Source organism: Balaenoptera borealis, assembly GCF_965194805.1.
Source record: "Balaenoptera borealis genome assembly, chromosome: 14".
NCBI classification, from domain to species: Eukaryota; Metazoa; Chordata; class Mammalia; order Artiodactyla; family Balaenopteridae; genus Balaenoptera; species Balaenoptera borealis.
The window spans coordinates 3,729,306-3,743,160 of record NC_138875.1 but is presented as its reverse complement, the minus strand read 5'-3'; the positions used below and the strand labels follow the sequence as shown (position 1 = coordinate 3,743,160).

At 40.0% G+C, this 13,855-nt stretch overlaps 1 protein-coding gene across 5 annotated transcripts in view; it reads left to right on the top strand.

Annotated features, from left to right (window-relative positions):
- The window catches only part of ZNF407 (zinc finger protein 407), a 517,289-nt gene that overhangs the window by 265,473 nt on the left and 237,961 nt on the right, over positions 1-13,855 (top strand). For all 5 annotated transcript variants that reach the window (XM_082353374.1, XM_082353375.1, XM_082353372.1 and 2 more), the window contains exon 8: positions 6,944-7,122. In XM_082353374.1, the coding sequence (XP_082209500.1) occupies positions 6,944-7,122 (179 nt within the window). The remainder of the gene's footprint in view (positions 1-6,943; positions 7,123-13,855) is intronic.

Here is a 13,855-nt window from a genome sequence, read left to right as displayed (position 1 = left end):
TGAGAAAATTGCTAATGATGATCCAAATAGTTGAACTGTACTGCATTTAATAGAAAGACTAGCAATAGTAATCAAAAGCGAACTGAGTACCTCCTGTATTTTCTGAACTTGTGTAATATCATTTACCTTAACCCTCATGACAGCCTTATGAGATACATATATTATTCCCATAAAACAACAACAACAACAACAAAATACTCCATGGTCAGAAAGTGTGGAAGGGAGAATGTTAAAGAAAACTAACACAGTTCTTTAAGTAGAACTTTCAGAAGATTTTAATGTCCATTTACATACACAACCTGTCAGATTATTAGCAGTAGACCAAGACAGTCTTTAATTTCACACAGGAGTTTGGGAGTGGTGAGGCAGGTACATAGCTTCCCTTGGGGAACTAGGAAAGGAATGTTCATTGGGATGTGTGTGCACGTTAGCGCATGACATCTGTGCCCGCTCTCTCTGCATTTCCTTTTCTTTATCGGTAAGACAGTATTACCAGTACATGTTAATAAATACATAGAAATTACCTGATTGTGTCTTAGTGATACTACTTTATTCTGTCTGGTTCCATAGTTAACTCATGATGTTTGCCACACCAGCTCACCAGCACAGTCATGTGATTGACGACCTGATGGCTTGGGTGGGAAGTTGTGACCTGGGAGGAAAAGGAGCAATGCAGAAGGATGAGTTCTACCAGATGTGAGCCTTGTGCAGTTTGGTTCATTGTAACAGATGGACGCAGGCATAGACAGACCAGCAGACTGGGATAGGAAATCCAGAATTAGCTTAAAATAAATAAAATATTGATGAAGGTAGCATTTCAAGTCAGTGGGGGAAAGGTAGACTATTAAGATGTTGTCTTGACAGCTCTGGCTAGCAGTCTGGATCCACAGTTCACACCACACTCTAGGAGAATTTTGAAAGGGATCTAATATTTAGTGGAACATAATGAAACTATTCAAGTACTAGAACCAAATTTGGGACAATCCTTTTATGACCTCCAAGTAAGGAAGCCATAGGACAAAAGATGAACAAAATAAAACACTTCTGCTTTTCAGAAGATGCTGTAAGCAAAGTCTAAAGGAAACTAAGGAAGAAATATTTGTTACTTTTGCCATAAAGTATCTACCTCCTTTATGTATAAGAGAATGCCTAACAACCCTTAGAAAAAAAACTGATCAAAAATATGGAAAAGCAGTACAGAGAAAAGAAAATCCATATGACATTTCAATATTCGAAGAAACTTTATTCGTTACAAGAGAAATGCAGATTAAAACTTCTAAAGGTTAAAAATTGAAACCCCAGTGAGCTACCATTTTTCACCCACCAAGTTGGCAAAAATTTGAAAGTTTGGTAACACAACACACTACAGTGGCACGAATGTGCAGAAACAGACTCTCTCGATCATTGTTGGTGGAAGTGTAAATTGCTACAACTCCTCTGGAGGGCAGTTGGGCAGCATTTATCAAAATTACAAAAGCATATGCCCATTGCCATTGGAAGCAATTCCACTTGGCATCCTGAGATTTTCTTGGCATCCTGAGAAATGGAAAGTGTTTCACAAGATGATTCATTGCAACCTTGTTTATACTAGCAAATGATTGGAAACAACCTAAATGTTCATCAGTAGAGGGTCAGTTAAATATAATACTCTCTGTCCTTACCATGAAATACTGCCTGGCTATTAATAGAGGAAGGAAAGGAGGCGGAGCAGAGGGAGGGAGTAGGGGAGGGTAGAGGGAGGCATCAGGAAGGACACTCTGCTCCTACATAGTCACGTGGAAACAACATCCCCACGCTCTGTTGTTAGGCAGACGAAGGTGCTGCTGACATGTGTTATGCCAAGAAATTTACATACAAGAAGAGGGGAGAAGAGAAGATACAGTGTGTTTGTGGATTGGAAAAACCATTCTTAATTCTCCCAAAAGATTGATAAGAAGTTAGGGATCCCGGGTCCCTGGTAGAGGTGGGGGTGATCGGCCCGTGCTGGGAGGAGGCTTTACTATATCTGTCTATCACTAGACTGTTTGATGTTTGAAATATGTGAAGGTATGTTTCTTCAACTTCAGCGGTGCGTTATTTTTTAATAACTGAAATAATATGCATCAAAAGAGGAAAAAAATATTCACTAGGATTTTTTTTTTTAAGCTTCCTTCTTATTAGGTTAAATAACATAAATTTAACATGCTTTTGTGTTAATAGTGAGCGTGTAGTACTGACATAATCTTTTGGCGTTCTAGAAGCACTTGTGGTTTATTTTATTAATTTATTATTTTAAAATGCACTGCTTTTGAACTGAATAAAATATTTCCTTTATTACATATTTTTTAAGAAGCCGTAAAATTAGTCAGGTCACATCTCTGGTCCTTTTGCTAATTGCCTAGCCCACGCTTTATATATTTATACACATATGTATGTACGTATATGTAAAGCTGCCTCAAGATTTTCAGCGTGTCCTATTTCACAATTTCATGTGAAACGTCCTCATAATTTAGAAGGCCTTCCCCGTAAACCCAGTGCTTGCGCTCACGGGCCCAGCAAGTCCGGCACGGATCCCTGCTCCCCACAAGGAGCCTGCAGCCCTGCGCTGCGGCATCTAACTTCCCATGGAACGGTGGTCCCACTTTCCCTGCTAAGAGCTCCTACATCTGTTCTTTTTGTCGTCCCACACTGTCTTGATTACTGTTGCTTCATAAGTTTTGAAATCAGAAAGTGTGAGTCCTCAACTTAGTTCTTTGTGAGATGGTATTGAGTTTTCTAGGTCGCATGTGTTTCCTTGTGAATTTTAGGATCAGCATGTCAATTTCTATAAGAAATCCAGCTGAGATTTTGATAGGATTGCACTGAGTCTGTACATCAATTTGGGGAGTATTGCCATCTTGATAATATTAAGTCTTCCAATCTATGAACATGGGACAAAAATACACTCTCTACCTTAAAAATCAATGTCCAACTGAAGACATATTCAGTCACCCACTCCTAATGATTGTATGCCCACTTGGTTTAACTGCTGTTAATTCCTGGCAATCTAGGTCAGACCCTGTTTGAAATAATGTCTTAGAACATCCTTTTCTACTTTATTTTATTGTTTTTTGGCCATGCCACATGGCATGTGGGATCTTAGTTCCCTGACCAGGGTTCGAACCTGTGCCCCCTGCAGTGGAAGCGTGGAGTCCTAACCACTGGACCGCCAGGGAAGCCCCTAGGCCATCCTTACTTCTCCTGCCTGACCTGCTCTTCATTTGTCCCTCTTCAACTTACCATTCTAATTACTACTTGGAAGTTCTGTTTTGGGGAAGAATATCATTTTGGGGCTCAATGTCATTCAGAATTCCTTGGCTAAAGTTACCCAATCTACTTATTGTTCACTGAATCTTATAACATTGCTGCATAGTCAGCTACCTGTTTTAGGATAGTCTCAAGTATAGGGATTGCAGTTTGCCCCTACTTTATAGGTGTTCTGCTTTAAATGATGTTGATATAATATGTTATAGCTTTTACTTTTTAGGCTTGGATTGAAATAGTTTGATTTTGTAGGTGTGAAAGGTTCCTTTTGGTCTCAGTATTTTAAAAAATTTTATGTTGCATGACATTAGATGCAGGACAAATTATGATAATATGCAAATACGCTATTACCAACGAAATAGATGAAATGTATCTTTTCTATTGCAGACAGACATTGACTATTTTTTCTTCTTGTTTGCATATATTTAATGTTTCTTATATGTGTGTATAAAACAGAATTATAAGTATACACACAGATGTATTCTTTACATAAAATAAAAGATATAAATATATATATATAATAAATAAAAATAAATAGGTATAAAATATATGTATGAAACGATCCTTAACCTGAAATACCAAGTTCCACACCACTTCTTTCTTGTTTTTAGTCTATATTTTTAAATAAAAAGAAGGCTCTCGTCTTTTTAATCCTCCCTCCCCACTTTCACTTGCTTCAGTAATAGTCCCCTGATTATTAGATTCCACGTGCTATTGACATACTAAGAGATATTGCTTTATTTTTATCCAAGATACACACTTCTCAAAAACAAAATATTCAGTTTTCAAAGTCATCTCTTTCTTCCTTCACCGAAGGTTAGGATTTGTTGCTTATATCGTCCCCCATTTAAGTAGACATCATACACTGAAATGTGTGTACTTGGGTAATTTTAATTTCCTCACTTGATCAGTGATTGTCTTTGATGACTCTTTATGCCTAGCTTTTTCCATAAGGAAATAATATAGGTGGCACCAAAGACTCAACAGTCCTCATAGACAGTAATAATTAAGTACAGTAGTAGGTTTTGTTTTCACTCCCCGATGTCAGTAAACAGTGGTGAATTTAGGGGGTGTCTGTGATGCCATGGAAAACGATTGGGAGATCCATTGACTCAGAGAATGACTTGGAACAGTTCACCCAGTGAGTTCCCCAACTGGTCCTCTTCCTTTTCACTCGCACAGAGTGGACATTTGTCTCATCTGCCTTCAGATGGTTTTCTGTGTTACTTCTGTCAACTTGATGCAGAGCTGTTATTTATTCCAAGAATATTTATACATTTAAGAGACTCTAGAACCCTACTCTTTTCTTAGAATGTGCCAGTACCTTTGATACGTAAATACTGTAAGGAAGGAGGACTGTGGTGTGCCTGAAATGCCCTGCCCCTGAGCACAGAAAATTGACATTCAGATTCTGTCTTAACCACTTTTCTAGCCCTGTAGCCGTTGATACTCATCTCCGAGATGGTCCCTCAACAGTCTCTGCCACGGGGTCCTGGGACAGTGTCAAAGTAGCCAGGCCAGTGGCAGGCACACAGAACACGTGAGGTTCTTACCCATCATTACCCTATTACAGTGCTTATTAATTAACAGTAGGGAATTTATATAGAAAGCAAATTTGATAATCCAGTAGTGACAAGAAAGATAAGTTGTACATGCGTACGTTCACTAACTGTCTTATGCAGATTTAGTCTAAGTTCTGAGAGAGACTCAACACAGAGCTTGACAGAGCCCTTGCCAAAGGCAAAGTGCACACAGCTGAGAACATCTCTGCTGCGCCCGTTCTCTTCCTCCCCCTCCTCCCCCTCCTCCCTCTCCCGCTCCTCCCCCTCCCGCTCCTCTTCCTCCTCCTCCATCTTCTTTGGTGTTATTTAAGTTTTTTGAAAAATATGTAAGCATTAATATGTAAATCATTAAAGTATGTTTGGAAAAAAAAGAAATGGGCATTGCTGCATCGGGCATTAGCGGCCTGGTGTGTTTCTTTCTAGTCTAGGCTGAGAGGAATCTGACTTCATCTTCCTACCCATATAGAGCCGATGTGTACATTTGATGCCAGGCCCTGCCTGGGGATGGGGGGGAAGTAGCAGAAGCTTTCCCAAAGGAGTGTCTCGGGTCCAGCTGTAGGGCTGTCAGCACAGCGTAGGCTACCATTCAGGAGGAAGGTGATTGTAGGTCAGCTCCTCCACGTGCTGGAAGGAAAGGCCGTCCCTGTGGGGCACTGTTCCCAGCGCCACGGCCGTGAGCTCTGCTTGCTTGATGACACCGCTCCGCCCTCCTCTGGTCCTGAGTGAACAGCTAGCATGTCTACCGAGTCTTTGCGTTTCTGAAGGTGTTTGCTGCCTCTACGTATGAGTGACACCATAGCTATTCTAAAATTTGGGGTTATAACCATTTTTGTATTCTTCACCAGTGCTCCCAGGGTGCGTTCCTGGGTGCAGTTACGTATTACACAGAAGCATAATTCCACTTAGAAGTCTTGCGGCCGTGCGGAGCCACAGAAAGCTTCGTTGTGGAGCCCTCATGATCTGAATCAGTGCGTCGTGAGATGCGTTTGCTAAATACCTACCATGTCCTAACTTTTTCTGGACATGGAACCTTTTCTTCAGACATCGTCCTACAGGATTTTATCCGTCAGCAGTACCTGCAGGGAAGACTGATAAACATAGTGCTTGATTTTCTTCGGGCACTTCATTTCGCTCTGTTGGAAATCTGAGGCCATCTGATTCTTCGTTTCTTTGTGGTTGAGCACCTCACCCCCGACACACACACACACAGACACACACACACACAGACACACACACACACACACACCTGCTTGAACCTGGGCTGGGCGCCTTTTACTACTACTCTAACGACGACAGAGACGGAAGGGAAGCAGCTGCACGTGTGGACGGGGTCGGGGGCGCAGTCGCGGTGCCTGTGCTGAGAGGGCTGGGAGCAGGCGGAACAGTTTGCCTCGTGAGCAGTTCCCTGTGCCCGGGGTTCTGGCCGTTTCAGGCCTTGCATTTCTGCGTCTGCAGGAAAGCAGCGGGAGAGGAGCCTATTTTCAGGGACAGTTTGGTGGGCAGTACACAGACCCTGAGTTGTATTTATTCAGTCCACCCTCTTCAAACCTACACCAGTACAGGAGCCTCACTGGGACTTTGCGCATTGCCCAGCTGTGGGCTGAGGGGCTGTTTCCAGCTACTCTTCTATCGTCAGACTATCTCAGAGCCTTACTTAGAAGCTGCTCACTTGACAGGTCTAAAAGTCAAGCATCTTTTTTCCCTTAGTGCTCCAATTTCAGTGGAGGTGACGGGGCTTGCCTTTGTATCAGTACTCCGTGGTGCAAGGTGTGTTCTCGGGATTAAGGAAACTCCTTCACTGCCCTCAAGTGGTACCAGAATAATTTGATATTAAAATCATAGAACTTGGGACTTTGTGTTTCCAGTTCTGCATAGAAATGAATCGCTCAGGTAAAAGCCAACCTAGAAATTAGCACCAAGGTTACAAAAGCTCCCAGCCTCATAGGATTCATGTTAACTCTTACAGAGCACAACACTTATAGCATACATAGCACCTGACACCTGTGAGGCCTACATGAGTGGTCACTGCCATCATGATCTGTGGTCTCATGTTATTGATTTGACCTTAATTCTGTTTACTTTTCTTTCTTACTTGGTAGGTCAAACTGTGCTGAAAATATCCGCAAACACATTCTACATACGGGCAAACATGAAGGAGTCAAGATGTACAACTGCCCCAAGTGTGACTATGGAACTAACGTCCCTGTGGAATTTCGGAACCACTTGAAAGAACAGCATCCTGACATCGAAAACCCTGACCTGGCCTACTTGCACGCTGGTAAGAAACTAAAACTATTATATAAAATGCTTCACTCATCACAATAGTTACTAGGCTATTTGTGCATTACCAGCATTTATTTAAATGTAGTAGCATGTGTGATAGTATCTGCTTCAAGACTTATAAAAAAGAACACTTGGTCTTATCCCCCTCAACTATGAAAATAGGTCTGTTCAATTATATTTCATCAAGAGCAAATATGACGAAATAATCATTGCAGGACAGCAGAGTTATTAATAGCAAATACTCAAAACACGGTTGAGCTGAAACAGTAGTAGTTGTTTGAGCTTCGTATTTTGGCTAATTGATAAGGTTTTTAATCTTTTTCAAAAAATGTTTGTGATTTAAAATGTTATGCCTGCCCTGTCCCTTGTACCACGGTTTTCCAGTAAGTACCTGGAAAGGAGAAGAATGTGACTGAGGAGAGCAGGAGAACCTGGATGGGGTAACAGAGTGCCACACGTGTCCCCAAAATTAGGAGGGACCGTCATACGGGTTTCAGGGAACGTTGGTGATGGCAGAGGCTGCTGAGAGCACTCTGGCCTTGTTGGACTGGCCGTCAGATGCTGTGGAAGGATCAGAGATGCATCACCAACTGCAGGGTTAAGCACGTTGACCCCTGGGGCCCAGCCTTTTGTTTAGTGAACAAGGGGGCCTTGAGTGCGGAGTTCTTCCGTGCGGAGTAGCCGGGTGATGGATGGTGCGTATGGGACCTGTCGGAAGAGGTATTCCCCTGCAGGACATTTGCTGGAAGTTCCAACTGTAGCCCAAACAGGACTGTATTTAAATAATGCCAGGGGATGCCAGGGGACCCAGGGGATGTTTAAGGCAGGTGCTTTGGGAGTAGTTGGAGCTGTATGTAAACTCTCCTCCCCGTCCTGGCTGTGTGGGTTGCAGGCAGGCTCATCTCATCACCTTAGATTTCTCGTACGTAAATCGATGTGGTAGGATCTATTTAAAGGGTTATTGTGAGAATTTAAAAAGATCTTGGCTATGAAGCTCTTAGCACAGTACTCTCGTGCCGAGAATGATCAGTGCAAAGGATTGTGGGTGTTGTTGCTGATGCTGGCGAAGTGACACTAGTGTTTGAAAGTTGTGTGAAATCCCACCCCAGATGCAAGGCTGCCTTTGCAAACTATGTAAATGACATTGGTTCATGTAATGTCTACAGTGAAAGAAACAGAACTTGTTGAGTAATTTGAGGTAGAATAATAGTCCTAATCCATTTGACACTGCATGTAAGGTTATTATTTGTTTTCTGCTGATGTGCTCTCAAATTTCTCTGTTTATACTCATCAGATCGACTCTTTAAAGTCATGGTAAAACATCTGATTTAGTAATCTCTGTTGTACCCACGTCTGTTTTTGAAAAAGAAAAACGGGGGTCAATATTCTTTGCATTTTGGTGAGGTTGTTACTGAAAAGGTTTTGAACTAGACAGTTTATCAGCTGTAGTTCACAAAAACAGATAAAGTCAAATGGAAATAGCTTCTGGCCATGAGTACCTATGGATTCTTTACTAATATGAGTGCATGACAATGCAGATGTCAGAAATATTGCCTAAAAGCTGGTGCTTCAAGAAATGGCCAAGCAGAATGATCTAAACTGATGGTAGGTTGTCAGCAAAGTACCATTTTCAAGGTAGTTTCACTATTTCAGCTTCTCAAGATGTAATATTGACGCATTCTGTCTCTCTCTTCCATTGCACCAATTAGACATTAAAAGTAGGTTATTTTCCTAAAATAAGGTGTCTCTAGCTCTTAAATGAAGTAAACAGCAAAGAAAGGGGGAGGAAGCTAATTGCAGCCCAAAGAAACACATTCCTTTTGTTGTTCTCACAGAAAGGACAGACTCTTTGCTTACGCCATTGCTGCCCTAGTGATGCTGAGAGTTCTGTTTTGAGATATCATTTGTATAAAATCTTTTTTAGAAAAATTATCCTAGTTTCCTTGTGTATGTGTGTGATGCTCTTGTGCATAGGATCCTAGTTTTCTGTTTGTATTTTTATGATTCTTTTGGATCCTTCTTCTATATAAGTCACAGTAGCATTCCTCAGTATTTTGACAAACGGAATCCATGTGGTGCCTGTGGGGTGTCACTTGTTTATTCACCCCGTGCAAGGCAAGATGGCTCATCAGTAATAGATTTGCTTTGATAAACTTAGCTCAGTTAAGAGAAAACTTTAAAACGGCATAGTTCTTAGATTGACTTTTTCACCTTGTAATTCTGAGTCAACTGTGATCCCTTCATGAATGTGTGGAACGCGCCTTCCTCCGTGTGAAGTGAGACACTGAAGCGGGCTCTTGCTTCCATGCTGTCCGGTAGAGGAAGTAGGCAGCACAGTGGAGGAATCCCTCATGGATGGTACTGTGCAAGGTCAGGAGGTGGCCTGAAATCTTCAGAGTGGGTTATGGCCCAGACCTGACGGTGACTATCAGCTGCCTTCTCTGCTATCAACACTATTCATGTGTTGAGAAATCTGTAATCGAAAATTCAGTGAAGCATATGAAGCAGTTCTTTCAAACTACCCCAGAACAAATAAACAGATTCACTCTGGATCTGACTTGGCTCTCCCACGTAGATCAAACATCTAATGGTCTCACGAGAAGGAAAACGTTCAACAACAGCAACAGAAAAGATTGTAAATAATGTCATTTGGGGTATTTTAAATTTTAGTTAAGATGATATTTGGAAGTGTCTATGTTAAAATAAGGTATTTAATTTTTTTTGTTGTTGGAAAACAGTTCTGCAGAAAGTGGTTCTCCTGTGGCTGTGCTCCCCGGGGCCCGCAGTGAGGGCCGTGCCATCTCTGAGGCCCCTCCTCACTGTGGCATCCCGTGTTTCTGTGTGCATGGCCTTCAGGGCAGGCTAGGTTTTGACTTCAGCTCTCATTCCGCTGTCGGATGACTTTGGAAACCCTCTTTTAACTCTGTGGGTCTCAGTCTTCCCCTCTGTAAGCCTGGGATAGTGACGCGTACAACACAGTTTTCGTATGATCTAACCAAGATGGTACAATATGTAAACTGTTTGACGTGATAATACTTAGCATCCATCGTTGCCCAGTGTTCTTCTCTCTTGGCTTCCGTTGATGATTCATTGTCTTCTTTCTCAATTGTTGTTGGGAACTAGAAGAATGACTTTGATATCATTTTCCGTTTCATACTCCTGAGAATTAAAGGCTATATGTGAGCTTTAATTTTGGTTGTAGCTTTTGTTGAAAAACAAGATACAAGTGGTCATTTATTTTTTTTAAATAAAAGTGGATTATTTAGAAATGTAGTATTTGATTTCCAGGCATTTGGGGATTTTCTAATTATCTTTTTGTTAACTACTGAAATAGTAATATAAATTGATTTCTAGCTTATATCTCCTGTGCTTACAGAGCATAGTCTGAATTATTTTAATCCTTCAGAATCTGTTTATACTTTCTTTATGCCCAGCATATGGTGAGTTTTGGTAAATGTTTGAGACATACTAGAAATATCGGTGTTGTTTGGTGCTGTATTCTGTGTTTACTATATGTCACTTACCTCATTTCTTTACTGTATTGTTCAGATTGTCTGTATTCTTACTGATTTTTTTTTTATGCTAACTCTATCAGCTATGTTAAGAGAGGTATGTTAAAGTTGCCCACTATGATTATGGATTTGTCTGTTTTTCTGTTAATTTTGGCTTTACATATTTTAAAGATAAATCACTGGATACTTGGAACTTTAGGTTTGTTTTATACACATACACACCTAAGATAAAGAAAAAATATATAATTCTCTTATAATTATGAAATGTTCCTTTTTCTCTGTAGTAATACTTCTTGCCATCATTCTGTGTTTTATATTGTATAGCTATACCAGCTGCCTTATAAACAGCATATAGCTGCATTTTGTTTCTTTTATCTGCAGTGACAACTTTAATCTTTTACTTGAAATTGTCCTTTATTATTTATACTCGATAATCGATATACTCATCATAGTCAAAACCCAAAACTACTCGGATGTCCATCAAGTAGAGTGTAGAAAGGTTGCATATTTACCTAATGGAATACTCTACAGCAATGAGAATGATTGAACTACAGCTAAAGCAACAATATGAATAAATCTCACCATTGTATCACTGGATGGAGTTAAGCCAAACAAAAAGGAGTATATTCTGTATGACTTCATTCTTTATTAAATATAAAAGCAGCCAAGACTAATCTGTGGTGTAGAGAGCAGAGTCTGTGTCCCCTTGGGGCCAGCAGTCCCTGGGATGAGGAGAGGCGGCCCTGGTTCTCCTTCTTATCCCTGGTGTTGGGACGCGGTTGTGTTCAGTTGGGGAAAATTCCTCAAGCTCTTCTCTGAGTTGTACCCTTTTCTGTAGGTACTTCTCTTTTTAAAAGAACAGGATTCCCTTGACCCCTAAACTTCTAAAGAGGTTCATTTAGGTCCACTCTAGATCTAATATGATGAGATTATACGATCACATTAGTCCCGCAAAACTGATGTCAGATTGCAAGTGGCCAGAATCTTTTCTGTCATTGTACATTACACTTGTTCTCTATTACGTGAAATCCATTTCATCTCAAAAGTGATCTTTATTTGAGCTTCATAGTTTTAGCAGTTGTATTTCTCCCATCTCTCTTATCCATGAATAAGCTTGGTGTTCATTCACTACACCTTGAGAAAGAATTACACACACTTTATGTTTGCAATACAGGTGACCTTCAATTGGACTTGGGTGGTAATATTTCAGAATACTTTAAAAATAACCTGAGGATTGAGATGGAGAGGGCCAAGGAGAGAGTGGAGGGGGTGTGCCAGGGCTCTGCTGCTTGTGCCTACGAAGAAGATGTTTTTTCTCATGGACTCCAAGAGACAGACTCGATGTTATGCCTCCACGGCTCAAATTGAAGCTGTGCTCCCTGCGCCTGCACAGACGCGCCCGGAGGGCCCAGGCGTGGAGTGGCCACTTTCCCGCAGGATGAGCGCTGCGTGGAGACTAGGAGGTTGGCTTAGTTGTTCCATATTTTCATCTGAGAAGCTGGGACTTTAAATGTATTAAATGTTTCTGCCTTTTCCAAAGGTAATAATCAAATGGTGTTCTCTTATTAGGGGAAATTAAGCATTAAGTGATGGGATGGTATTTTTCCTAATTTCCTTAATTTTTCTACTGTCATATTTTTTATCATATTTGTATTGATATGATTTTCATTAGTCTTTATATATATCAATACTTAATCATTTACAATATACATTAGATTATTGCCTGTGCAGGATGATAGCACATGAATCTATCAAACCCTCTTCACAGATTAGAATTTTTTATTCTCCTATAAGATAGTCAGTTTTTAAATTCTTTATGACATGTATTATTTAACTTCATTCCATAGCATTTCTCTTACCCAGTTATAAGAATAAGAATGTGAAAGTTTGACTCTTACCAAAATTCCAAATCCTTTTTCTTTCTAGTGGTAACCAGTTCAGTACCATTTAAACTATATTTAACTGATTCCTTAATTCTATCCAAGTGCATCACTTTATACTTAGGCAGATTAAGTTTCATATTCCACCTCTGAGCCCATTTGCTTAATTTATCACGGTTAAGATAAAACAGCTATAGCCTTTTGTATCTTAACCATTCCCTCTCATTTAGAGCTATATTCAAATTTCGTAATATAAAAGGTTTTCTTCATCATTAATTAAAAACATTAGTGTTCTGATATATAGAGAGCCTTGTAGAACGCAGTCTTTTCCCAAATTCTTTGGCCCTCTATTTTTAACCCCATTAACTTTCATCCCCTTTTGTTAGTTGGGTGCCCTGACACATGTCATGACATTTTGTACAATAATTCATTTTATGAAAAGGTCCAAAAATCTCAGAAAATCCTGACAGTTTCTCATTGGTTCTCCCTTACATAAACCAATTATTACTTCAACTTAAAAAGGAACGAAATTTTTTCTGACATGATTGCCTTTGGTAAATCCATGCTGACTCACTCCTATTAAATTGTACTTCTCCAAATGTATTATTAAGCTCATCTATAAGTATCATCTCAAATTTATTTCCTAATATAGATGTTAGACTTACAGCTCTATAATTTTCAGCCTCTCCCCTCTTTCTTTTTAACCTTCAGACTGAAGTCCTTGTTTTCCAGTCTCCTGATACTTCACCATTTAACAAAAGACTTCCCAAAATAATTAACAGTTCAACAATTTGATTCTTTAACCTCAGACATCATCCATGGGTTAATTTACTATTTTTCTTAACTGCTACTAAATGTCTTTGTTTCTTTCAAAGTCCTATCTACATAGTCTGGTGCCTTCTGTCCATCATGGCACAGCAGATTAGGTATTTTGCTAATTGGCCTCTCTCTCCGCTCTCTCTCACTCTCACTCCTGTTGGAATTCCTAAGTTTAGGACTATCTTACATTCTTTGTAGTCAGTGGGTGAATAATGTCAAAGCACTATTTTTCCATCAGTCTCCTTTTTTTCAGTAATATAATCGCTCTCCAGGATGGTCTCATTTGTGTTTGTGTGTCAGTAAATGTGCGGTTTACTGGTGAGTTAAGCTGACTCTGAACTCATCACCATTTCTCTTTTATTGAATAATATACTGATATAGGTTTTTTCAAAACTTTCTAATTAACATTCTTAAATATTTTAAAATTTAATCTCCTGAAGAATAAATATGTTCTCTCTAACATGTCTTCAGTATATGTCTAAAAACTTCCCTTATCTACTTTACATTGTGGAGCAGG